Genomic DNA, 26,842 nt, shown 5'->3' on the forward strand with positions numbered 1-26,842 from the left:
GTTTTATTTTCTACTGATGGTAATGTACCAATATTTGTACCTCTCTAAGGTGGAGCTTGATATTCTCAGTACTGTCCTGAGGATCCCTGAGATTAGAAGAGAACTACCTCAGGAGTTCCTTGGCTGTGTGATACACGATATAATTGTGTATATGTGACAATCTGACATGGGGGGGGCATAACTGGAGTCACTTGATATGTGAGGCTTGGGCTAACCTCACAGATTGTGACAGGTGATAACAGACCTGTTAATCCTTCCCTACATCCCTTGTGCCTTGATAATGGCTCATTCCTGCCTTCGTATTGTTAGAAAGGCACTTTAATCCTTATTCAAGAGTATTCCACAATTCCCTTAGAGGGCGTCCAGCCTCCAACGTCTTATTTTCTTCTCAAATTCTCTTTTCTGCTTCCTTCTCCCTCTCAGTCATTGCTTTTCATCCTTTTGCGTCCCTTCCTTACATTTCTTGAAGCCCAATGGAATCATTATCATCAACAAAGACATAAAGGGGCTACAGGGGGTGTTATGTTTAGCCCTTCTCCAGATTTTTCCAGGTTCTGAATTGCACAGAAAGCCTACACAGGTAGAAAAGGCAGAAATTCTCTCTCAACTTATGAGGGGCCAGGAGGAGCCATGGGGCTAAACACATGGCCCTGCAGTCCCTTTGTATCTGTTTTGATAGTAACAACTGCAATGGGCTTGAGTTGCCATGGGGAAAGATACTACCCTGTATCTACCTCCTTCTGACAGCCTTACATTGGACAGTTTGGACAGTACTGTTTTTACTGCCTGGCAATGGCTCCCCAGAATTTTAGGCAAGAGTTTTTCCTTCCGTACCTTGAGATTCTGAGGATCACACCTTGCACCTTCTGCATGCAAAGCATGTGCTCTACCACTGACCTATGGCTCCAGCATTTAGACTAGGATTGATAACAGAAGGAAGATACTGAGATTGACTAGAATTATTTATTTATTTATTTATTGCATTTATACCCCGCCTTTTTTCCTCTTGCAAGGAACCCAAGGCGGCTTACATTATCCTCCTCCTCTCCATTTTATCCTCACAACAACAACCCTGTGAGGTGGGTTGGGCTGAGAGTGTGTGACTGGCCCAAAGTCACCCAGTGAGCTTCCATGGCCGAGTGGGGACTAGAACCCGGATCTCCCAGCTCCTAGTCCAACACTCTTGCCACTACACCACACTGGCTCATCCAATGTACAATGTAGCTTTTCCAACTGTGTAACAGAAAGATGCAGCATTTGAGGGCCATTTCAGATCTGAGAGCAAAAGCACAGATTACTTTAAAGATGTAGCTAGCAGCTATATCTTTTTGTTTTTGTTTGTTTTTTACCCTAGAGTAAGTGCAGGTGCCCCTTCATGGATCACTGCCTTGTTGTGGTGAAGGGGCTTGCGTAACTCAGTGAAGCCATAAGCTATGCCGTGCAGGGCCACCCAAGATGGACAGGTCATGGCGGAGAGTTCTGACAAAATGTGGTCCACTGGAGAAGGAAATGGCAACCCACTCCAGTATTCTTGCCAAGAAAACCCCATGGAACGTATCACAAGGCTAAAAGATATGATGCCGGAAGATGAGCCCCTCAGGTCGGAAGGTGTCCAATATCCTACTGGGAAAGAGCAGAGAGTATTTCCAAGTAGCGCCAGAAAGAGTGAAGCGGCTGGGCCAAAGCCGAAAGGACACTCAGCTGTGGATGTGTCTGGTGGTGAAAAGAAAATCCGATGCTGTAAAGAACAATATTGTTTAGGAACCTGGAATGTAAGATCAATGAATCAAGGTAAGATGGAGGTGGTCAAACATGAGATGGCAAGACTGAACATCGACATCTTGGGAATCAGTGAACTAAAATGGACAGGCATGGGTGAATTTAATTCAGGTGACCATCATATTTACTGATGTGGGCAAGAATCCCTTAGAAGAAATGGAGTAGCACTCATAGTCAACAAAAGGGTGGGAAAAGCAGTACTGGGGTACAATCTCAAAAACGATAGAATGATCTCAGTACGAATCCAAGGCAAACCATTCAATATCACAGTAATTCAAGTCTATGCCCCAACCACTGAGGCCGAAGAAGCTGAGGTTGATCGGTTCTATGAAGACCTACAACACCTTCTAGAACTAACACCAAAAAAAGATGTCCTCTTCATCATAGGGGATTGGAATGCTAAAGTAGGAAGTCAAGAAATCACCGGGATAACAGGCAAGCATGGCCTTGGTGTACAAAATGAAGCAGGACAAAAGCTAATACAGTTTTGCCAAGAGAACACGCTGATCATAGCAAACACTCTTTTCCAACAGCACAAGAGGCGACTCTACACATGGACATCACTAGATGGTCAATATCGAAATCAGATTGATTATGTCCTTTGCAGCCAAAGATGGAGAAGCTCTATACAAACAGTAAAAACAAGACCTGGAGCTGACTGTGGCTCAGATCATGAGCTTCTTGTTGCAAAATTTCGGCTTAAATTGAAGAACGTAGGGAAAACCACTAAACCATTCAGGTATGACCTAAATCATATCCCTTATGAATATACAGTGGAGGTGAGGAATAGATTTCAGGGATTAGACCTGATAGACAGAGTGCCTGAGGAACTATGGCCGAGGTCTGTAACATTGTTCAGGAGGCAGCAACTCAATCCATCCCCAAGAAAAAGAAAAGCAAGAAAGCCAAGTGGCTGTCTGAGGAGGCTTTACAAGTAGCTGAAGAAAGAAGGGAAGCGAAAAGCAAAGGAGAAAGGGGAAGATATATCCAACTGAATGCAGAGTTCCAGAGAATAGCAAGGAGAGACAAGAAGGCCTTCTTAAATGAACAATGCAAAGAAATCAAGGAAAACAACAGAATGGGAAAGACTAGAGATCTCTTCAAGAAAATCGGAGATCTCAAGGGAACGTTTTGTGCAAAGATGGGCATGATAAAGGACAAAGAAGGCAGGGACATAACAGAAGCAGATGAGATTAAGAAGAGGTGGCAAGAATACACAGAAGAACTATACAGGAAAGATCTGAATGTCCCTGATAGCCATGATAGTGCGGTCACTGAACTTGAGCCGGACATCCACGAGAGTGAAGTCAAGTGGGCCTTAGGAAGCATTAGTAACAACAAAGCTAGTGGAGATGACAGTATTCCAGCTGAGCTATTTAAAATCCTAAAAGATGATGCTGTTAAAGTGCTGCACTCAATATGCCAACAAATTTGGAACACTCAACAGTGGCCGCAAGACTGGAAAAAGTCAGTTTACATTCCAATTCCAAAGAAGGGCAACGCCAAAGCGTATTCAAACTACCGCACAATTGCGCTCATTTCACATGCCAGCAAGGTGATGCTCAAAATCCTACAAGCTAGGCTTCAGCAGTATGCGAACTGAGAACTACTTGAAAGGTTGTCACAGAGAAGAAGGCCAGGATCTCTTCTTGATCATCCCAGAGTGCAGGACACGGAATAATGGGCTCAAGTTACAGGAAGCCAGATTCCGGCTGAACATCAGGAAAAACTTCCTGACTGTAAGAGCAATACGACAATGGAACCAATTACCTGGGGAGGTGGTGGGCTCCCCCACACTGGAGGCCTTCAAGACGAGGCTGGACAGCCATTTGTCAGGGATGCTCTGACTTGGATTCCTGCATTGAGCAGGGGGTTGGACTCGATGGCCTTGTAGGCCCCTTCCAACCCTACTATTCTATGATTCTATGAACTACTGGAAGTACAAGCTGGGTTTTGAACAGGCAGAGGAACTAGAGATCAAATCGCCAACATTCGCTGCATCATGGAGAAAGCAAGAGAATTCCAGAAAAACGTCTATTTCTGCTTCATTGACTATGCTAAAGCCTTTGATTGTGTGGATCACAACAAACTGTGGCAAATTCTTAAAGTGATGGGAGTACCGGACCACCTTACCTGTCTCCTGAGAAACCTGTACGAGGGTCAAGAAGCAACAGTAAGAACCAGACATGGAACAACCGATTGGTTCAAAATTGGGAAAGGAGTATGACAAGGCTGCATATTGTCACCCTGCTTCTTTAATTGACATGCAGAGTACATCATGAGAAACGCCAGGTTGGATGAATCACAGGTCGGAATTAAGATTGCCGGGAGAATTATCAACAACCTCCGATATGCAGATGATACCACCCTAATGGCAGAAAGCGAAGAGGATCTCAAGAGCCTCTTGTTGAGGGTGAAAGAGGAGAGTGCAAAAGCTGGTTTGAAACTCAACATTCAAAAAACTAAGATCATGGCATCTGGCCCCATCACTTCCTGGCATATAGAAGGGGAAGAAATGGAAGCAGTGACAGATTTTACTTTCTTGGGCTCCAAGATCACCGCAGACGGTGACTGTAGCCATGAAATTAAAAGACGCTTGCTCCTTGGGAGGAAAGCTATGGCCAACCTAGACAGCATAGTAAGAAGCAGAGACATCACCTTGCCGACAAAGGTCCGTCTAATCAAAGCTATGGTTTTCCCAGTAGTAATGTATGGCTGTGAGAGCTGGACTATGAGGAAGGCTGAGCGCCGAAGAATTGATGCTTTCGAACTGTGGTGCTGGAGAAGACTCTTACGAGTCCCCTGGACTGCAAGGAGGTCCAATCAGTCAATCCTAAAGGAAATCAACCCTGAGTGCTCATTGGAAGGATAGATACTGAAGCTGAAGCTCAAATATTTTGGCCACCTAATGCGAAGAGAAAACTCCCTGGAAAAGACCCTGATGCTGGGAAAGACTGAAGGCAAAAGGAGAAGGGGACGGCAGAGGATGAGATGGCTAGATAGCATCACCGATGCAATGAATATGAACTTGAAACGCTCCGGGAGAGAGCGCAGGACAGGAAGGCTTGGCGTGCTATGGTCCATGGGGTCACGAAGAGTCGGACACGACTGAACGACTGAACAACAACAAGTGCAGGTGTCTTTAGTGCGGGGAGTAGGGGACTTTAACCTTCTCTCCCACTGTACCTGGAATATATATTGTCAAATAGTGATAATTTGCTTAATGGATCACTGTTTGGCAAGATTAATTGCAGGCATGCCCCGCCCCCCAATCCAAATCATGGAAGAAAGTGTTAAAGCCTCCTACCCCACACTCACTAGGATCCCAGTCCAGATGCATGTATTCTAGAATTAAAAAGACATCGCTGCTAGCTAAGTCTTTAAAAAGTAATGTGTGCTTTGGGTCTTACATTGTCAGGCTGTACACTTAGCGGGGAGCCACTGTCAGCCCTTGTTCCTTGAGAAATGTATCTGGGCGATACTTTTCTTTGTTATATTTACATGTCACATAAGTGGGTGTACGCATGAAAAGGGTAACTGTTTAATAAATTGCTGTTAGGTTTTATTGATTGCTGCTTTTGTCTGTTTCATTTTGATTTTAGTTGTGCTTTGTTTTTAATTGCTTGCAAGCTGTTGGGGGGGGGGGTTGGTCTGAAAAACAGCATAGAAATGCTGATATAATAGTAAAGAAGCCCTTCACCTCAGATGGAAGATGTCTTTATATTTTTAGAACTGACTGGTAAAATGTTTAGTCATTCAAGTTGACTATGCAATTTGATTGATCAGTCTAAGAGCTTCTTCTTTTATTTGAAAACAGAAATTACTATATTAAAAAAAATCTCCTTCTTATGGTTTTTCATAAACCCTATGCAGAAATTCTTCTCTGCGTGATGAGAAAAAGGATCATGATCACTGTGGCCAGCCCCTCTTGGTTTCTACGCCTGAAGTCTATATATAGAACAAAATGTCTGCATAGGGTTCTGTTCGAGGTGGGGGTGGGGGGAGGGAAGGGTAAAACTACAGATGACTGACACCTCATGCAAACTGCCCAGTGCATATTTGATGTCCAATGTGTGGAAATCAGGCACATAGAAGGGATGAGTCTTCTGCTATGATCATCCCCTGCTCACCTGCACAGGTATGATCATGCTGCATGTATATCTCTCAATGCAGCATTCCCAAACCTGGTACCCTCCAGGTATGTTGAACTGCAACTCCCATCATTCCCAGCTGCATGGCCACCATCAGAGTTGCAGTCCAATACCTTTGGAGGGCACCAGGTTGGGGAAGGCTGACTTGATCTCTCATCAATTCATATGTGAAGTTCCTCTAATGGAAAGTATTCTACTTGAGATGATGTGAAACCACTATCTAGTGTTTGACATGCGATGGCTCTTTTCACTCACACAAATTACCAACTTGATGCTTGCAGAAACGAGAACTTAGTATCATGTTCTGCTGTACGTGGGGGTGGACAAAACCTCAATTCATTCTGGTTTGTATTTTTTTATCATTCATAATTTCCCCCTCCTTTCCATAATCAAGAATTGTTTTGTCACATTCATCAGAGTCCCCTAGTTTTGATATTTCTTTTAGAAATGGGGTTGTGTTGGGAAAATCCTATTACCTGTTGTCTTGTAGCTGTTTCCATGTCTATAGAATCTTTAAAATAATTTTTTTAAAGCCCAGATTAAAGCATTTTAAAGCAAGAAAAGAGAAAGTTCAGACTTCCTATATTTAAATATAGAATCAAAAACTTGTTTTTTGATGCAATTATTTGCATGTTTACCTGAGAGTAAGTCCCACTGAACACGGTGTGACTTGCTCCTCAGTAAACTTGCACAGGATTGCAGGATTATACTGTTAATGTTTGGCTACAATAGTAAATATATGTACCATGGAACTTGTCAGACTTACTGTGGAATAAACATGCTTTGGATTGTGTGGTTCTTCCCCATCTTGTCATGCATGTACCCATGTGTCATAGGCCAGCTTGGGCAATGGGCAAAGCTATTGTTCTGATAAGACAAGTAGTAAACTGAACAGCAGCTATAGTAAAGTAGTTGTTTATAACGCTTTCTGATTACATGGTAGCATAATGTACATTTCAGACCCATTGCTTCCAGTGTACATTTTGCCTCTTTCCCACCAAACTGAGCTTTGAGGAGGGTGACACTGTGGTATGAAAGTTCCACACAATTGGCTCATGCTGTGTGGTACTGCATGGGATTGTATCATAGTAAGCAACTCTGATGGTTACAGGTACATGTAACGGGGCTGGATTTTGTTAGCTTCCAGTCTGGATGAGGTGGATATTTTATAGGAAATTTAGTTAGTGGGGGATCCTGTTTCAGGGCAGTTGATAGAATAAGAAGTCTTTCAGGTGCACGTCCAGTCCAACATTGTCCTTGAAGATATATCTTTTCCTCTTCCAGAGACATCTCTCTCAAAGTTATGTGTGGCTGAATATTCTTTGACAGGAGCAGGAGAGGTCACGACTATAAGCAGAGGAGAATGATGGTCATACTGGCACTAGATCCGTGTCAGTTTTTAGTAAGTCAGAGGAAATGTGCCAGGCATAGAGATACCAATCAACTGGTTGACAGGTGTAGCAATTTTGCCTCACAGAATTCTCCAGAGTTGTTGAGTCTGTACGCTTTAGCTCGACTGAGATTCTGTTTATTTTGTTAAGAACTTTAGTAGAAGGCCTGGTTTGTAATGCATCTTAGTACTCCTTTCCAAGGGTTTATGGTATATTTCTGAGTAAAGCCCCTGAAAGCCATTTTAATAATTACTCTTTTGCATTTGTGTGTTTTTTTAATAAAAAATATATAGCAGGTATGGCCAACCACCGCACTCAGGGTCATATTATGAGCCAGTGGACCCCTGGTACACGAAGTCATTTATTCACATGTCATTTATTTGATTTGCATAAGGTTTTCCTGAAAGAGGGATGCCTACTTATGGTAGGTACATATGGTACACTTCTCTCTCTCTCTCCTCCTCCCCCTCCTCCCCTGTCCCCCCTTGAACAGACTTAAACCATGAAATCAGCCTTCATCAGATTGCACTAATTTCAGAGAGAAGAGAGTGTATAAGAGAAACCAGATTGTTTGCTTATCATGTTCTATCCTGCACATCGATATCCCAAGTGGTGTCTGTAACAAGGAATGCCTTTCATCAGTGTTGGATGATGAACCAGCTACGTCCCTTCAATAAAATTCTATGTAGCATGGGGTATGTAGCCTGGGCGTGCTCTTCGATTAATCTCTGTCACTGGAGGCCCAAGTAGCCTTGGTGGCAAAGACCACCTATTACTAGCTTTGACTGGTATAACAGCTAAGACCGGTGATATTGTGGTAAATTCTAAAGTACATGCCATCATCATGACAATCCCCATAGCCACACCCCAAGGAGAGTAGAAAAATTCAGGCAGCTATGTTGTGTGTTGATCCATATTAACAAGCCACTTCTAGTAGTTTCATCTCCATCAGAAATAGGTCTTTTGTAAAAGCTAATGGTCTTAATTGCTCATTTAAGAGTGCTGAGGCTCTTATCGTAGGCTTAGTTCCTCCCCCCTGCCCCCATCTGTACCGGGTAGAGAGCCGGTTACTATGGTCAGAACTTTTTTTGTGGCCCGCCCTCCACTGACATGCTTGCTTGGTGCTCACTCTTCTTTTTGATGCCAAGTTGTTGCTGTTTAGTCGTGTCCGACTCTTCCTGACCCCATGGACCATAGCATGCCAGGCCTTCCTGTCCTCTGCTCTCTCCCGGAGTGTGCTCAAGTTCATATTCATTGCATCGGTGATGCTACCTATACTATTTAGATACATTCTGAGAAATGGGCACCTTCATGGTTTGTCTCTGTTGCTGATCAAATCTACTGTTGTATTTTTATAATCCACGTTCAGTTTCTCATTCACTTTGTCTTATATTTATCTGTGAACTCTATTTTTAAAATGTATATGTTAGCTACCCTGGAGACTGAAATGTTAGGATGCAAGATAGAAAGATTTTAAATAAACCAGTTGTCTGTAAAATGTTAATATCAATAATAACTCTGTTAAAATATCTGAAAGTTGGTTAGCAAATTGCTTTGCCTTTCACTTATCCTCTCCTGCCCTCCATTCCCTCTTTCAAAAGACTATATTGGCTTATTCAGGGATTCTCAAATTGTATTAGAAACCTAGGAAGCTGCCTTAAACCAGCTAACACTATTTGGGAGTGGCTCTCCAGGGTTTCTCGTAGAGATTTTTCATGTGACCTGCTACTGGATCCTTGTAACTGACAATTCTGTGGTTTTATTTTTTAGCTTCTTTTAACATTTTATAACATTTTATAACATTTTATTTAATGCCTTTCTCAGAAAAAGATACAAGATGTTAACAACAAAGTTTAAAATGTACAAAAATGTACAATAATTTAAATACCAGAACCTGATAAAATTAAACTAAATTAACTAAATTAAAAAGCCCCATCATGTGCCATCAAATGCCTGGGAGTAGAGGAAAGCCTTAACCTAGCGCTGAAAAGATGACAATGTTGGGGCCAGGCGGACTTCACTGGGGAGTGTTCCATAATCGGACCCATCACCAAAAAGGCGCTCCCCCTGGGAACCGGGGACCTTCTGCAGGCAAACTTGTGTACCACTGAGCTCAGGTCCCCCCCTTACAGTGTGACCCCCACTGTTGGATCCTTCCTGAGTGTAACAAAGAACCAAACTATATAATCAGGAAAGTCACATGACATATTTGTTGCTGGTCTCTACCACTTCATACTGCAACTTGCTGATCAATTTTTTGAATGTTCCTTTGTATTAAAAATAATTATGGCTGAGGTTGAACATTGACCTGTTTCTGTTTTGGAGGAAAAGGGATCCCTTGCTTTTGACGTGGCCCTAAAAATAATCTCCCTGCACATTCAAAGCTAGCCTGCAGAAGAGAAAGCTAGGCAAGAATGTGCTGAGGGGGTCTGTGGTGGCAGATTCTAGTAGTTTCCTACTTTCAGTTTGTCACGATAACTTCAATATATATAATATTTTATATCCTTTTATGAAAACTAGCAGATAGAGATCCTGACTTAGACCTGTTGGTAGTCTGGGTTCATAGTGAGTGACTGACTGACTGGCTACCCCCCCCCCCCAATCTTGCCCTTCCTCCAAAGAGCTTGGTGCAGTGTACACTGCTCTGTCCCCGTTTTATCCTCACAGCAACCCTACAAGGTAGCTTAGGCTGCATCGTAGGGATTGGCTCACGGTCACCCAGGGAGCTTCATGTAATACATGTTATTCTTTCACAGTCTGAAAGTACGGTTTTTCTGATGTAACAGTGTGCCTACAATTTTAATCCAGTAAAAAGTATGCCTAAAGTTGGGAAACATTGAATTAGTGGATTATGTGTTTGTCTCCTTGCTGGGGAAAATCTTTGACTACATGGGGGTTGACTTTTTTACCTGAGTCATCTAGAATTATCTGAGGACAAGGGATCTAAGACAAATGGCATTTGATTCCTTCTAACTTATATGATGATTAAGTTGGCTCACTGCACCTGCCCTATGAGAACTGAGGCAATTTGCTTCAGCTGGCTGCAGGCCTCTCCCCTCCTTCACAGAAGTTGTGTCTCCTATGCAGGTGAGATGGGGAAATTCGGGTATATTGGGGGGATTGTGAATATAATTCATTTCTGGAGAGGAGGTTCTTACAATTTCATAAAAGTGTTTGTTTCCTCCCTTTTAAAAACCATTTTAAAATGCCAGTCAGTTTGCCTTGAAGCCTGCTGCACTGCCGCACACTTTGAAAATGGGCAGGTGAATATGCTCCTTCCTGGGAAAAACACTATGTTATGACTTTGCATCGTTGCCATAGCATTGTGTAGGGAAATGATGGTTGCCGCTATTGGCAGCCCATACGGGCAGTCGTCTTTCTTCCATTCAATGCCATGCCAACAATGCAACATCATCTCATAGGGTCAGGGAAGGGCATAATCATTCAGCCATTTTCAAAGCATGAAACTGCTGGTTGGCACTTTAAAATTGTTTTTAAAAAGAAAAAAAAGGACCCATTGGATCCCCTTGTTAAACTGTAAGTTAAGGAATCCTCCCAAACCTTCACTTCTTCCACACAAACCTGTCATCCATCCTCCCAGTCTTCCGAGTGGCATTTTAAAATGGTTTTTAAAAGGGAGGAAACAAACACTTTTATCAAATTGTAAGAACCTCCTCTCCAGAAATAAATTATATTCACAATCCCCCCAATATACCCGAATTTCCCCATCTCACCTGCATAGGAGACACAACTTCTGTGAAAGAGGGGAGAGGCCTGCAGCCAGCTGAAGCAAATTGCCTCAGTTCTCATAGGGCAGGTGCAGTGAGCCAACTTAATCATCATATAAGTTAGAAGGAATCAAATGCCATTTGTCTTAGATCCCTTGTCCTAAGCATCAGTCTTCAGAGTTGCCTCCTCTGAATGTACCAAAAATGTTAGATGGAGAATGTTATATGAGTTACATACTTCAAGCTTTACTTAAAACTTAAGTCAGTGCTTGGAGAAACACAGCCTGTACTGAGGTAGTGAAATCCCAGATGAGCCAATGTTTCAAGGTGTTTGCCCTGAAATTATTTATGCTTATCGGTGGAGGACAAGTACAACCGGTAAATTTGCACTACATCGGTAGCCCAACAGTTCATCTCTGCTGCTGATGTGACTGTGAATAATTTATAAACACGTTATCCGAAACCGTGGAAAGGGTCATTAGCATTTTAATGAAAACAATATAGGCATTGTACTAAATCTTTGCATTCTGTTTTCTTCTTCTTCCTTCTCCTCCAGTAAAACAGTTCCACTGAGTGCTTTGAAAACAGCTGACGACACGGGATAATGTGCTGACTGGCACTATGGGCAGGCGATACCCAGGGGCTCACTATCGTCAAAGCAATTCATGTATGTATGTGAGTCCTCCCCCTACTTGTCCATTTAAAAACAAAACAACCCGCCCCCCCCCATAGTGTATCTTGGTTGACTTTAGCCTTTAAAATTGCAGTGCCTGCATCCCCTGCTGTATAAATAATGATGTATTTGTAATTCTGTATTACAATTTCAGAATTACATGGCAGTATTTTAAAAGAACAAATGGGGTTGTTTTTATAACTAATTGGAGAGCAAAAGGTTTGCTGTGGACTAGTTGCCAGTTTCGCTGTTTGAATTTCTCAACTAACTTTTATGCACAGACCAAATCACAGATATGTTAGGTCTTTATGCCATTTTAATCTTCATGAAGTGACACACTCAATCCATGTACACTGTCTCACATACAGGTTTGCAGAATGTTTGTCCCTGGGATATTTTTCATGAAGCACATGGCCAAAAGCAGCACAATATAATTCTAAGTTTGCAATCCCTGTAGAACAGGGGTGGGCAACTTGTGGCTCTCCAAATGTTTTGGCCTACAACACCCATCAGCCCTAGCCAGCATAACCAATGAGAGACCATGGGAGTTGTAGGCCAAAATATCTGGAGGGGCCACAAGTTGCCCACCCTTACTGTAGGGTGACCTCTTACGTATCACCAAAAAAGAGGACAAAAGGAGACACAGACTTGCATAAATAAAATTTGCCAATGCTAATAATTTATATGTATAAATGCAGATTTAGAAATAATTTAAGTAGAAATACAGTACATCTCCCCACAGTGACCTGAGTACCTGTTCATTCTGCTGTTCTGGGGCTGTTTGGGGACAATATCAAGGCCTCTGCTAGCTTTAAACTGAACTTGGACTCAGCAGATAGAGGACACCTTCAAACAGAGGAGTGTCCTCTTTAAACCAGGGCACATAGCCGCCCTCTACCAAGAAAAGTGTTCCCAAATTCTGAAGCTGGTATTTCTTTTGCTGTCACATACACACATACAGTGAGTGGCTCTGAATGTTATCCACAAGGAGAAGAGAGGAAGCTCAAGTGATTGCACTACTACTTTTTGCTCACGTATGACCCACACAATGAAATGCATAAGTTCCTGATAAGGGTACATCTCACCACATGTGTGCAAGCTCCTGCTTCAAACTTTACACGGGAAGCACATGCTGCATACGTTTTCTCTCCAGCTGTGCCCCACAATTCAAACTCCAAAAATCAAACCTGTTTGACTTGTTAAATATTTTCAGTACTAAAAGTACTGAAGCCTGTTGAAAGCCAATGGGGGTTCAGCATCCAAATCTTTCCAGCTCTTTACAAAATGCTGTTCAATGAAATATATCCCTGGGTGCATCAGCATACATGCTTCCCAAGTTCTTGGTTCAGTGCTGCAGCACAAATCCAGAATTAGAGGGAACCATACTTGAGGAAGGAAGGCATGGTTCTGTGTGGGGATTTATGTATTAGCTATGGTTCTTCTCCCACATGGGGTCACTGCCCATGATTTCCTGTACTTGCTATATGGATAGGTGGAAGATCAACATGGGTTGTGCACAGGTACTTTATGGTTTGAGAATATCAGGTGTGTTGAATGAACATCAGTGAGACATCTATAAGGACATGTCCCTAGTCTAACTGAGGCATGTGTTCTATTTAGCTATCCCTTTCCAGTGTGAACTCAATGCTTGCTTATTTCTTCCTTGCTGAAAAAGCAGTTCAGGGAGCTTATCACAGTTGACCTTGCTTTGCTTCCATCTCCCACTGAGGTCAGTTTTTGGTAAAAGGTTTAAATGCTACTTTAAAGTTTGCAACCTGCCCTTTTAATCTCCTTGAAATAGTAGCTGACATGTGGCTGTCCCTGTGGCTACTGTCAGTGATAATCCACAAGCCTTCAGGCTTGGTGATATATTCCAAGATATGTCAAATGATCTTCTCAGGAGGCAGTACATGAAATGTCCTTTGTGATTCCCCCTGTCCCACCCCCATCACACAATTTTAATTACTGTGTTTCAAGTCTTGGAATTTTTGCTGATGCTCTAGGCTACTAAGATAACGCCAGCTTTCTTTGCCTTGCAATGATTTCTTTTACTGAATGGTATTCAGGACAACATTTTTAGTAATAATTTTCTTTTGAAGTGCATTCACAACTTATCTTACTAGTCAACCTGTTGTTGCAGTAATAACAGCAGCATCTGTGGCTTCCCCACCCTATTTCCTTGCGCCAAAGAACTCTTTTACAGTTTGTTCCTGCCCTCCATACAATTTCCATTGTGCTCCCCCATATACACAAATGCGTTTTCCTTGTCCCAAACTGGGGCAAGACGTTTTGCTTGGGCTTTTTAGTTAGCTCAAAGCTGTTAACAGGCTGGATTAAAGCTACAGTTTTTAATACATCTGTTCTGGGGCAAGAAATACCTGTCCAATCTTTAGGTATGTGTCTGTTTTAAATGGTCTAGCTAGAGATGTGGAGGCTTGGAAAAAAACTGGAAAAAATCAGGAAAAAATAGTTTTTTTTCTGTTTTTTTCCAAGGACCATTTTTGTTTTTTTCTGAAAAACTGGAAAAATTCAACAGCTTTGGATTATGAAAGATTTTCTCTTAGAATTTAAGATAAGGTATTTATATATTGTTACCCAGCCTTTACTCCCCACAAAATGATTTCTAGAAACTATGTAATAAGAACACTTTTATAGAGACACTAGACATGTAAAATGTCTGGAAATAATGAAGCCATGGGGGAAAATATTTTTTAATTCTTTCTGTAAGATTCCCAGCATAGTTAGTTCTTTCATTCTGTATTAAAATTATTGATCTGAAGTATATTTTACTAATAGACATTTATGCTCAGTTTCCCAACATGTTTCACCATTCTGCATTCTTGACAGTAAATGTGCATTCTTGACAGCTTGGGTTTTGTTCCTGTGTTTCTGATGCTGTAGCAGTTATTTAATGTAGTTCTAATCTATTCAGACAATAATTACAAATTTACTGAGTTTACTTTTAAAAGTTTTTAAATAGTTTGCATTTTAAGTCATACATAAAATATCTTTGGGAATAGAAAGGCTGCTTTATGTTCCTAAAGCAGCCATCCCCAACATGGTGCCCTCCAGATGTTTTGGACAACAGTGCCCAGCGTTCCTGACCATTGGCCATGATGCCTGAGGCTGATGGGAGCTGATGTCCAAAATATCCGGAGGGCATCAGGTTGGGGAAGGCTGCCTTAAAGCCACAAAGTGACTTTAGATCTGTAAAGAGTGCTAAAAAAAATAAGTATTGCTTCTTTTTCAATGTTTCCAAAATTCCCATTTTTTTCCAAAAAATCAAGAAAAAACATTCTCCCCCCCCCCTCAAAATTTCTGGAAATTTTACATCTCTAGGGGTAGAACAGATGATACAACTTCCTTACAGAATGCATATCTGCTGGTGTCCTGAGGAAGGTAACTTAGTGAGAGCTGATAACCCAACAAAGGTCTGGGAGAAGACAGTTCCTGATTCACTAGTTGCAGCTGTGTCTGCCTTCTCAGTGGCTACAGCTGGGTCTTTCTCCTCATGTGTAGATCCTGGCTCCAATGTAGACCCTTCCTCCTCAGTAAGCCTTGGGCGAAAGGGTCTTCTGGAAGCCAGGCAGGTGCTCCCAAGTATGACTCTCCACGTCCCACTTCGTTTGCTGCCATGGTGCTCTGGTAAGCCTTAGGATGAGGGAGGAGAGTCAGGAACCATGGCACAGCTCAGGATAGGGTCAAAAGGGGTTTTTGGGAACCTCAGGTGAGGCATCCCTGCAATGGGACTGTTGGTGTTGCCCCATGTTTTCTGTGGGAGTGGGGTTTGTGGAAGAATCCCAATCCCCCTCCGAAGAGGTTTCCCCCGGGGTTTGGGTCAGCCGGGAGCCTGACAACTTGTAAAATTCATATTGTGATGTTTCTGAACCAAGTGGGGAGTGTAATTTTGGAGCTCTTTGAATTGTATTTTTGACAGGACTTAGGCTGCAATCTTAAACACACTTACTATGGAGTAGTCCCCATTGAACACAGTAAGGCTTGCTTCCAAATCAAAGTGCATAAGCTCACACTGTGTAGCCCTCAGAAGATACTGAACCTAAGACATTAGAGATGCCAGGTGGGGATAAAGCTTGTGCTTTCACCACCCAGCTCTAGCTAAAAGGGGGAACTACAACCAGTCAGACAGCAAGGAAACGGTTTGAACAACAGACCAGAGTGGGTTACCTGATGGCCTATAAACAGGCCATCATGTTTGCTTACTCGTCAGCTGTTTTAGTCCCTGTGCCTCCCTCCCCCCAGCAGCCTTGTGGGTCATTTCAGAATGATATGGGGAAAAGGCATTTGTATGTAAGTGGGAATACCTCAGAAGCTGTATGGAGGGTAGAAATAGACTCCCAAATAATTATTTGGTGAACCAATGAAAGACAAGGATATGTCTGACTAGGTATAGATGGTGGCTGTTGGGAATGGTATTAGGGAACATCTGCCCATGTACAGATGTTCATTTTTGTGTGTCTTGTCATAATAATCTCTGGTGAAACCAGTTTTCCAGGATTTTATAGTCCTTCAGGCTGCTCCTTAGCAAAGCTGAAAACAGTCTACAAAAGCGCCACCTATAGATATGTGTACATTTGGGGCGGGGGGGGGGTTGCCATTAGCACCTTTTGGAGAATGGCTGTGATGAATAACACATTTTTACTCTGATAAATGCCTGAAGCTTTCATTTCAACAAAAAAATCCTGGTAAGTAGCCCTCAAAGCAGCAAAGTTAAGCTTGAAAGTGTGTGGGGAATGTTTGGTAAAATCTGAGAGGCAAAGAGATGCCTAAATCAGCATTCCAGTGGTAAAAGGGTTGAGACTCAGTGCTTCATTGGGTTCCTTACCTCTCACTGTGATTGATGAAAGCAAAATAAATAAGAAAATAAAAATAATTTTTTTTATTTATACAAGTTACAGAATGTATACTTTTTGTGCATAATAATTTTGTATTATTATACAGATGAAACCCAGAATGTATTCCGTTTATTATTGTTGTGATTTGTGTAAGACAAGTGGAAGCAGATGCAAGTAGCAAATATGTGTTTTTCCCCATAGCAAAGCTCCCTTAATTACTACATTTGTACAGTGATTATGCTGCCAATACTGGATCAGGTCTAGTAGTGTGGTAGCAGTTGAGGGAAGTTGCTTTATTGAAAACTCTTCCCCAGAATCTACTACCCATTTGCCACTGCAGAACAATTCCTGCTCAAGGTCAGTCCCCTCTGAGCCTTGTTTATTACCCCGTGGACTCCTGCCATTGCCAAAACAGATGTGGAAGATAAGCCAAATTGTGGGATGTCAGGGAGGGGACCAAAGAGAATGGAATGGCGATAGACAGAGGGTGTAATAAGGAATAGAGAGCATGGATTGGATTTAAAATGTACTTATTCATATCACAGTTAAAGGCACCCAGGTAAAAAGACAAATAAAAAGGATATCTGTCCCTACCACCAGCATCAGATTGCCAAAAAATATCTAAGGGTGCAATCCTATGCATGTTTAGACAGAAAAAAGCCCTACAACTCCCAACATTCCCAACATGCTGGCTGGGGAATGCTGGGAGTTGCAGGACTTTTTTTTGAAAATCTAAACAGGCATAGGATTGTGCCTTCAATATCTTTTAAATCTGCTGCCTGTGCAGAGAACGTCTTTAAAGAAATGCTTCATAAAAAATAAAACCTTAACTCCATAGGCTTTCTAATGGAAGGCAAAAAACTGAAGTTTTTGAATTTTAACTCATTTGCAGTAAATACAGTTGTCAGCAAGCAATAGTGGTAGTATATAGAGGTTACACTTCACAAGCTGTAACCTTTCTCCTGCTCTTCATGATAATGCCCACAGTAGTTTTATAGCTGGATTTATTTTATCTATAGTTATGGCTTGTGAGAATGTTGTAGCTTTCCAGAAGGGGAGTGGTATAAATATTCTGATGTATCAAGACCTTAAAGCTTTGGTGATTATGGTTTGGCATTCTTTAGAGAGTTTCAAAGAGAAGGCCTAATAAATTCTTAATTCTTAGATGTCTGCTATGGCCAGCCTTTATGCTTATTTTAATTTAATACAAACTTCAGCAAATTCTGTATACCAGGAAATCCACTCTGCTTTTGTTCAGTTCCCCCACTCCCCAGCTCAACATCTTTGTGAAGAACTGAGTTTAAAGGGCTACAGAACATGCTTGACATCTTCATTTTCCTTGGCAAATATAATTTATTTTAACAACTGGTGACATAAAACAGCAAGTCTGTGAATGCTTTTGGTCCAAAGAAGGCACCAAGGAGCCAAAAATCATGGCTAGTAATAATCTTTAAAAAAAAAAAAATCAAAAGCCAAGATTCTTTAAACAGCCTATAGAATGTACACTAGCCCTCCCTAACCTCGTGCCCTCCAGATGTTTTGGATTACAACTCCCAGCTTTCCTGACCATTGGTCATGCTGGGTGGGGCTAATGGGAGCTGAACTCCAAAACATCTGGAGGGCACCATGTTGGGAAAAGTTGACATAGAATGTTAAGAGAAGTATTTCATATTGCAAAGGTAGTGCTTCTGTACATAAAAAGTGTGACATAAACCAGGCATTTGCAGAGAGAGTCAAACAGTTTCCATTTTTAGGCCTGCTCTCTCCCTATACAAGTCTGAGATAGTATTTGTTCCTAGATGCTAGCATGAGAATTCTAAGTGTCAGGAATTACTCCTTAACTCCAACATGCCTGGAAACGCAAGCTCATCTGACATCACTTGAAACTCCCTCTTCTCTTAGCTCTGCCTCCAAGCTGTCCTTACAAAGGAAACAGAAAGGGGCTGCTGGCAGACTAGTCAACAGCTGGCTCCTTGGCTGGACCTTACATTGAGCATTCAGTACCTGTGTTCAGTCACTGTTTCCATTCCCATGGAGGGAGTTGCAGTGTTCCCACCCCATGAAGGGAGCATATATCTTTACTTGCATAGCCCGCGTGTCCCCCCCCCCCCGGATGTCAAAATTGTGTTGGCCTGTAGGGGAGGCCGATGTGCGTTGACATGAAGGGGCAGAACTAACTACCCCTTCATGCATTCGGTATCCACGGATACTGAACACCTGAATAGGACTGTCAAGTACACTGAATCCTGTCTGAATCCCTGCCAGTTTGCCCAGTCTTGTTTGGGATTACCAGTTCAGTCTCCTTATGTAGCCCATGTCTTAGCCTGCCAATTGCCATTAGGCAACCAGGTACCTGGAGCTTTTCAAACCCTGGCACTTTGCAAGATGGCCATTAGAACTTAGTCATCCATCACCCCTTTCCTAAACTGGTCCAGTTGGGAAGCCTCCCTCCTTCCTCCATATATATATATATATATATATATATATGTGTGTGTGTGTGTGTGTGTAGGGGGAGTTATGTGGGAATTTTGTATGAGAGAGAGAGAGAGAGATGATTTTCTGGACCTAATCTGTAACTTTCCTTGTATGATGCCATATTTGATGTTTGTCTACTGTTGACAAAACTGGTTGAGCCATGCCACTCTGACCAGGCATAAGGTCAGATGTTCAGTCGTAAGTTGTGTCCGACTCTTCGTGACCCCATGGACCATAGCACGCCAGGCCTTCCTGTCCTCCGCTCTCTACCGGAGTGTGCTCAAGTTCATATAAGGTCAGATAGCACTATACAAACCTGTTTTGAAAACTCTTTGAATAAGAAAGGTGATGGCAATGGCCATGACATAAATGCCACATCTGTTCTTTTCTATGAGCTATGAATTCTATGAATTGTCCTTATCTTTTATAGACACCTGTCATTTTTGTATTGCTGGAACATTGCTTTTTGTTTCCCATCAACCAGTTGCCATATTTTGAGGGTTATTATCCAAAAGAAAATTGCAGTTTTGAAGAGGGAAAGCTAACTCAGTTTCCTTGTTTGAGAATGTGTATGGAGCCCTGAATTGCACCTTGTTTAATAGCTGCACATAGCATAGCCACGATTCATCCAAAGTTAAGCCCATTGATTTCTATGAGAAAATTAAGCACGTGCTTACATTTCTCCAGTTGAAATCAATCGGACTTAACAGTGTTAAACTTTGACTGCTTTGTGTCTCATTTCATATTCAAGTACATAATAAAATAGGACTATGTGGGTGACTGGCTGCATTTTCTCTTCCCTGTGCCACCCGCTCCTCTGTAGAACATGTGATCTGCTGCCATTATCAGCAACTGTAACTTGGCAGAAAATTAGGAAGATGGAATTGAGTTTGCAGGATTTGTTTTAATAAAAAAGGTAAGAGATTTGACTTTCCAGAAAATGCATTCATATTTCTGGGCAAAATGTCAGCGTGCTAGTTGTTATGTTTTAATCTACAGGCTGGGGTGTATCATCCCTCCCCCCGCCCCATTGCAACCTCTGGACAGAGTATGTTACTCTCTGCTAAAAGAACAAAACATCATATCCATGCTGTTGCTGATGCTTTCCCCTTAACTCTGTGTGGTGATCTATATTGTGGGAGCAGGGGGCGGGGTTGGGGTTGGTGGCACTCTGTTCTCCCACTTCCATTAATTTATGTTGAAAACCATATCAGGCAATATTGACCTGAATAATTGTATAGGTAAGCATGAATATCAATGAGCTAAGCAATATATTACTAAATAAACCATTTCATGAAGCAACAACAATTAACCAATGGGATAATCTTTCCTCTACTACCTTCCTCTTTAGAGGATGCAAGGTCAGCAGTAGTGCAGTTAGGTAATTTTAGACTTTCGTGGTCTTATGAGGGCCTTCCTCTGTAGATAGCACTGCGTGTTACTTGGCTTACTTCAGAATACGGTAAGCCAGCCCTGCTGTGTTTGGGCCCCTCCCCTGCTCATTCTGCTGACTGGGGGCTCTGGAAAGTCATTCCCTGATGGCACCATTGAAGGTCAGCTACCACCTGTGTTAAAAGAACTGCACTGGTTGTCTATTAGCTACTGAGCCACGTACGAAGCTATGTTATTGCCATGCAAAGCCCTAATCAACTTGGGACCACGATACCTAGCAGACTGCCTTCCCTTATACATACCAAGGCAACCTTTAAGATCAGCAGAGGAGGCCTTGCTGGTCATTCCAAAACGAACAGAATGTTGCTGTGAAATACCCAGATGGTGGGCCTTCTCTGTAGTGGCACCCACCATCTGGAAAACCCTCTCTTGTGTAGTTCAGGAGGCAGAAAATGTGACATCTTTCAAACACCTCCTGAAAACACACTTGTTAAGCCAGGCTTTCCTTGAGCTGTGTAAGTAAATTAATTTTGCTGCTCCATTTTACTGCTCCTTGGTTTTTACTGTAGGTGGATGTGTTTTTAATTCTGTGTTTTAATGCTGTGTTTTTAATATTGTATTTTAATGTTATGAACCGCTGAGAGATTTTATTATATTCAGCGGTATATAAATGCCACAAATAAATAAATAAATAAATATGCATGCAACATAGCAGAAATTGATTGCCATAAAGCAGTCGCTTCCAAGCTTTCTACCTGCATGGATTCCTTTCAGCACTCACTCATTTGTCAAGGAACTGCTGCTCCAGTACACTGCAGAAGACTCTGGGGTATGTTCTAGGGTGCACATCTTCTGTTGGGCCTCACTGTGACCCAGAATGAGCCGAGAATGTGACCTAGACCACACAAACACCTCCTTATGGCTGCATGTTGTAGGGAAGATCCACAGCAGAAGACTAACTGCCTTTCAGGGAAACTTCAGCCTGTTTTTCTCATTGAGGAACTACAGGAGCAGAGCATGAAACCAGTGCTGTGCAGTAACAGCTGTTAGTTCAGGGGTGGGCAACTTGTGGCCCTCCAGGTGTTTTAGCCTACAACTCCCATGATCCCTTACCATTGGCTATGCTTACTAGGGATGATGGGAGTTGTAGGCTAAAACATCTGGAGTTCTGCAAGTTGTCCAGCCCTGTGTTAATTAGGAAAATCCTATTTCTCTGGGAATTTTCTTCTTTTCTTTTTTAACTTTGAATTTAAAATATGATGTAAGTTGGTTTGGGATGGAGTGGGATATAAATTAAACAAAATAAACTTATAACTAAGGCTGCAATCCTGTGTGTACTTATGTGGTATTAAGTCCTATTGAAATTATAGTGATTTACTTCTGAGTAAATGTGGATAAGTTCAGGCTGTCCAGGACTAAAAGGAAGAGAACTGGTGTGTGTATATAAACACACACACACACACACAGTAGTGCAGGTAGGTAATTTTAGACCCTAAACTTAATGGTCTTATGGCTCACTCCCACGATTAGATGGCCATGTGTATTACTTCAATTTTGAAGTACATATCTAACATTTCTCTCTGCACGCCCTGCTTACAACCACTATTCCTGTGCTTTAAAACTGTTTCTACATTCCAGATATGTTAGAACAACAACAGTATCAAAACTGCGTCCAGTCTATCTTTATTTCCAAGAATGCCTCTGAGCCCCATGTAGATCCCAGAGGCTTTCTAAGAAAATAAAAATGAGGGGTGGCTGCATCCCAGTGTTTCATTTTGAAGCATGCCCAGAAAAAAGAAAAAGGTAATGTGAGGGTGGTATGGCGCATTCTGGGAGGCAAGAGGTAGTGGTGGAGAGAAAGGGGATATTTTTGCTTGTGCTCTGTGTATGCGTTGCCTCTGTGTGTGCTAGTTGTCTTGTTTGTTTTTGTGTGGTGTGTGTTTTGCCTGGGGTTTTTTGTATGTGGGGTGTGTGTGTGTGTGTTTAGTGGAGTTTTGTGTGTGTGTGTGTGTTGTGGGTAAGTGTTCTGCCTGTGTGCATGCGTGTGTGTGCTTGTTTCCCTTTTGCGAAATGGGTGTAGGAGCAGAAAATTGTGGGTTCAAAGAGTGGTTTGTGTTTTGGAACTCTGCCATGTACTTAGGTTTTCAGGCAAGTTACTTTTCTTTTAGCCTCACCAGTTTATCTTCTGGGAAATGGGTGTGTTGTGATTGGACATGCCCACCATGGCAGCCATTTTTTGAGAGTGCCCACGACACTCTCAAAATTCCAAATGTGTACACTGGCTCAAAGTATTTGGGGACCCTTTTGCTTGTACCTTTCACTGCTGTATAAAAGGCAGATGTTCAACAGGTGCAGGTTTTCTCAGCAAGATGATGCAATAAAGAGAAATGCTACACCTGTTGGCCTTTTGCCTATCATACAGCTGTTAGGCATTTTAAAAGATCTTTACTCATAATCATTAGCACAACTCAAGATTTTGCTGTGGATTTTTTATTGCAATAAATTGTCCTTAAAATAGGAAATAATATTGGGAAATTATCCTGGGATTCCCTTCTTTCTCAAATGTGTACAGACATTTTTAATTCTCTGTACTTGCAATAATTTGTTTTACTGAATAAATCATGTAGCAGCTACTGAAATGTACCACGGTGCTCAAAACGTTGTGCTGGCTTTGTTTTGTGGCTTTCTTTGTTTTTAATTTCTTAAAATGATCCCTCTTTTCAGATTTCAAATAATAATCTATTTCCTGATCCATTGCTGAAGCCCAGTGATCCATGTCAGAACTACTTCCAGGTCAGATGCCCTTTTCACATGTTTTATGAACAGAATTTCTTAACATCTTTCTCTCCTGCTGGGCCCTTAATTTTTCACTTTTGCTTTCAGGGCCAGAAAACATGTGGTTCTCCAGACATTGCTGGACTGAAACTCCCATTAGCCTTAGCCAGTATAGCCAATGGTGAAAGGATTTGCAGTTCAACTTCTGGAGGACCACACGTTCCCCATCCCTGCTTTAAACAAACACATGTATTCTTTCTTTCTTTGGGTGTATTTTTTTTTTAGCCAGTCTTTCAAAACCCTTCAGAGCCAGTGGAAGCATAGTGCTGCCAATTCCTTATCTGTATTTATCCATCTGCATGTTTCCCATTCCCAGAGCTCCCTTTCCCCCTGCCAAGCTTCACTGCATTTAACAGTGCTACTGATATAATGGTTAACTGTCGGTAGAACTACATGTTATATCTTTGCAAAAGTTTCCAAACCCACATTGATGGAATTACGTGAGTGCAAGGCCAGAAGGGACATTTATAGGGAGAATAAGCGGGTAGAAGCAGATCTACTGATTTCTCTCTTGCAACTCCCAGTTCCTCCTGCACCCCTACTGGGGGTGTTGGGATTACTTTCAGTTTCAAATCAGATGGGGAATTAATGATTATAAATGGCCTGGGAGCATATTTTTTAGGAAGAATCAGCAGGCAGAGACATGGTTAAGCACTTCTTTCCCATGAACTGATTCTCCTTTGCAAATCTTCTCCCCACAGCGCTTGCATTAGTGTTATGAGACAAAATGTGCTTGGGAACCCCATGTTTTTCTCATGGCATAACCCTCAAATCCTGGAAATGTAATAAATCAATGAAGTAATATAGTGTAAAGAATTGGCGTGGTGTAGCAGCTAAGAGTCTGAGCCAGGAAATCCCCAGTCCAAACCTCATCTCAGTCATGCATGAAGTCAATAGGTGGCTTCCTTAAGCTGCTATCTTTCAGCCTCGGTTCTTCCACAGTGGGATAATAATATTGGGATAATACTACTACCCTACATTGCAAGGCTGTTGTAATGAATACTGAGATAACATTTATGAGTGCTCTGAATATCCTACAGTGCTACATGAAGGATGTTGAGGATGAGGATGAAGAAAAAGTAATACTTAAGAAACATAATGGAAGACCCGTAGATTGTGTATTCCCTATAGGGGTGTCAGAGAAATCCGTTTGGAGGATGGAGTTTGATGGGTTTTCCTACCCTTCCCCCACCCCCCAGACTTCATTTCGATTCCTGCTGCGGTGCCCAAGCCAATCTGCAGCGTCAGGCCAGTTTGTGGATTTTCCAGGGATTTTGCACATTTGGAGGGGGGAAGATGCTGCAATTTGTGCAAATTTCCAAGCAATTTGTGCAAATTTCCCCAAATTTGGCTGCAGTTTGCACAGATAGTTGAACCTTTTCCCCAAAATGCTCAAAAAAGTTCCCAGAGTTCAGGGAACAGCCTGCAGCTTGGCTTGCAGATGCAAAGTAGGGCGTTTGTACACGCCACAGAATTCCATCGAGCCAAAAAAAGAACTGGATTTCCCTGCAACGGACATCCCTAATTCCTATCCTCCCAATATCTGCAACAGTTGACATTTAGCCGACCATGTGCACTGTCCTCCCCAATACTGATAGTCTCCAAGCTCTGGGCATATAAATCTGCCCGCACGCTAAAGGACATCTTTCTAGACGTGATCAGTATATAGTCTAGTTGTGCTTATATTATCATTTTTAAGGTAATACCATGGATTTGTTAAATTGTTTAAGTTTTTTTTAGTGGCACTGAGAGAATAAGTAATGGCCTGTCTGCCTCTCTAGTGTTCCTGTCAAAGCGCTCAGAACTTTTCTGTTTGAATCATAAACCTATGTGGCATTTATTTTGAGGATGCTGTCAGAAGGTTCACAAGATCACCGCTTTGGAAACTTAATTTGGATCAATAAGCACACACAGGAGGCAGGGATGATGTACTCCTTAAGCATCTCTTTGACTTGCTAGTTTTTAAGCTTAAGTAACAAAACCAACTCTCTGGCTGATGCTTTATGTTTCCATGTGGTCCATTCAACTCTCATTGTAGCTGAATCAGAAGTGAGTAAGAATGGTTAGGGATACTGCTGTGAAAACAAGCCATGTCTCGAACCAGTGATTTTGGATTCAAACATGATTGAGATACACAGAAGACACAATTTTATCCTCAGATAGGGTTGATTTTCCTATCAACCTCAGACGGGAAGTTCAGCCTCCGATAGGATAGCCTATCCTCATAGGGTTCAGCCTCTGATGGTTTTTCTGAACTCATTTTTTTCTCCCCCTTTCTACCTTTTAAAAATGTATTTATTTGGGTGGGGCTTTGCTTCCTTTGTTTCTTGGTTCCTTTGTTCAGTAATCTTGCTCGCCACGTGCAGTGAGCGGGGCTTGCACTAAAGCTAAAGAAGATAAGGTGATGAACCCCACCTCTCCCAGCCCCAAATTTCTGCTGAAGCCTGGGATTCATTTTGACACTGCCCATGCTGGGCCAAACAAATCCTCACTTCCTTTCTCAGGCTCCAAACTGTAGGCGGAGCCATAGGGCTTGCCTCTGTGTCCCATGCATGCTCTCAGCATCAGTCATGCACAGAGGCAGAGCAATCTGACATGCCGCCTCCTCTCCTTTCTACCTTGAAGCTGAAGATGGGAGGCAGAGACACATGGGCTTGTCTCTGCACCTGACTGACATTCTGAGCTTGGAGTACCCATCAAGCACAAAGGCAGAACAAGAAGACACACCTCTGCTTCTCCCTTCCAGTTCTGAGATGGAGGGAGTAGCAGAAGTCAATAAGCTGACTCCATATCTAATGGCATTCCAAAATCAGAGCTCCTGTAGGGTGCCGAGGCAGACTCTGCGCGCACCCGCTCCCCGAGCTCTGACCTATTGGGGAGCAAAGGCTTGTTTTCTGCCTCCCCTCTGGTTCCTAGCACTGGAGAGAAGAGGGGCAAGAGATTTTTTCCCCTTGATTCTCATGCTGTGGTTCAGAGATGTAGTGCGAGGTCAGGGCCAGGAATCTGTTCCTTGGGGGAATGGGGTCTTGGCGATAAGAAATTTTTGATTCACCTTTAAGGCCAGCCAAAATGTGTAATTTGCATTAGAAAATGGAAATGTGTGTGTGTTCTGCCAATGTTCGTGTGTACATTCTTGGCTGACACAGGGTCTTTGTAAATAGTACACTTACGCATTATTATGGGTTCATGGGATAGTTGTGGGTACATAGAGGCACTGCTACATGGAGCCATAAGCTTTCAGCTTTCTCTTGAGATGTGAAGGTGGAAAGAAATTAGCTCCAATGGCTCTGGACAATGGTCCTTTGGAGGACTCCCTCTTTAAATGGTTGTGGGTATGTATTATTTCATTTACTTCCAAATGTGTTAGTCCAGTTCTGTTATGTCTGGGGGCCGTCCTACTTATTCTATGGGCCTGAGCTTCTGCCCCAAATGGTACTCCTGATGGCGCCATTGCATATTGGGCCTTCCTACATAATCAACAACATTCTACAGATGGCGATATGGACACTCTTTGTATCTATAATATCTATAATATCCCTGTTCTCACACCAAGGGTCACTGTCTA

General features: G+C 42.3%; 1 protein-coding gene across 3 annotated transcripts in view; it reads left to right on the top strand.

Moving 5' to 3' along the window:
- The window catches only part of APBB2 (amyloid beta precursor protein binding family B member 2), a 243,694-nt gene that overhangs the window by 92,064 nt on the left and 124,788 nt on the right, over nt 1–26,842 (top strand). For 2 of the 3 annotated variants that reach the window (XM_084856916.1, XM_084856914.1), the window contains exon 2: nt 11,606–11,716. In XM_084856916.1, coding sequence (XP_084713042.1) covers nt 11,671–11,716 — 46 coding nt within the window. In that variant the 5' untranslated portion in view covers nt 11,606–11,670. Of the gene's footprint in view, nt 1–11,605; nt 11,717–23,166; nt 23,236–26,842 lie in introns of all 3 variants that reach the window. The other variant, XM_084856917.1, reaches the window with a different exon arrangement.

The sequence above is a fragment of the Heloderma suspectum genome, chromosome 5, assembly GCF_057233095.1.
Source record: "Heloderma suspectum isolate Gila_16-S chromosome 5, 16-S_ref, whole genome shotgun sequence".
NCBI lineage: Eukaryota > Metazoa > Chordata > Lepidosauria > Squamata > Helodermatidae > Heloderma > Heloderma suspectum.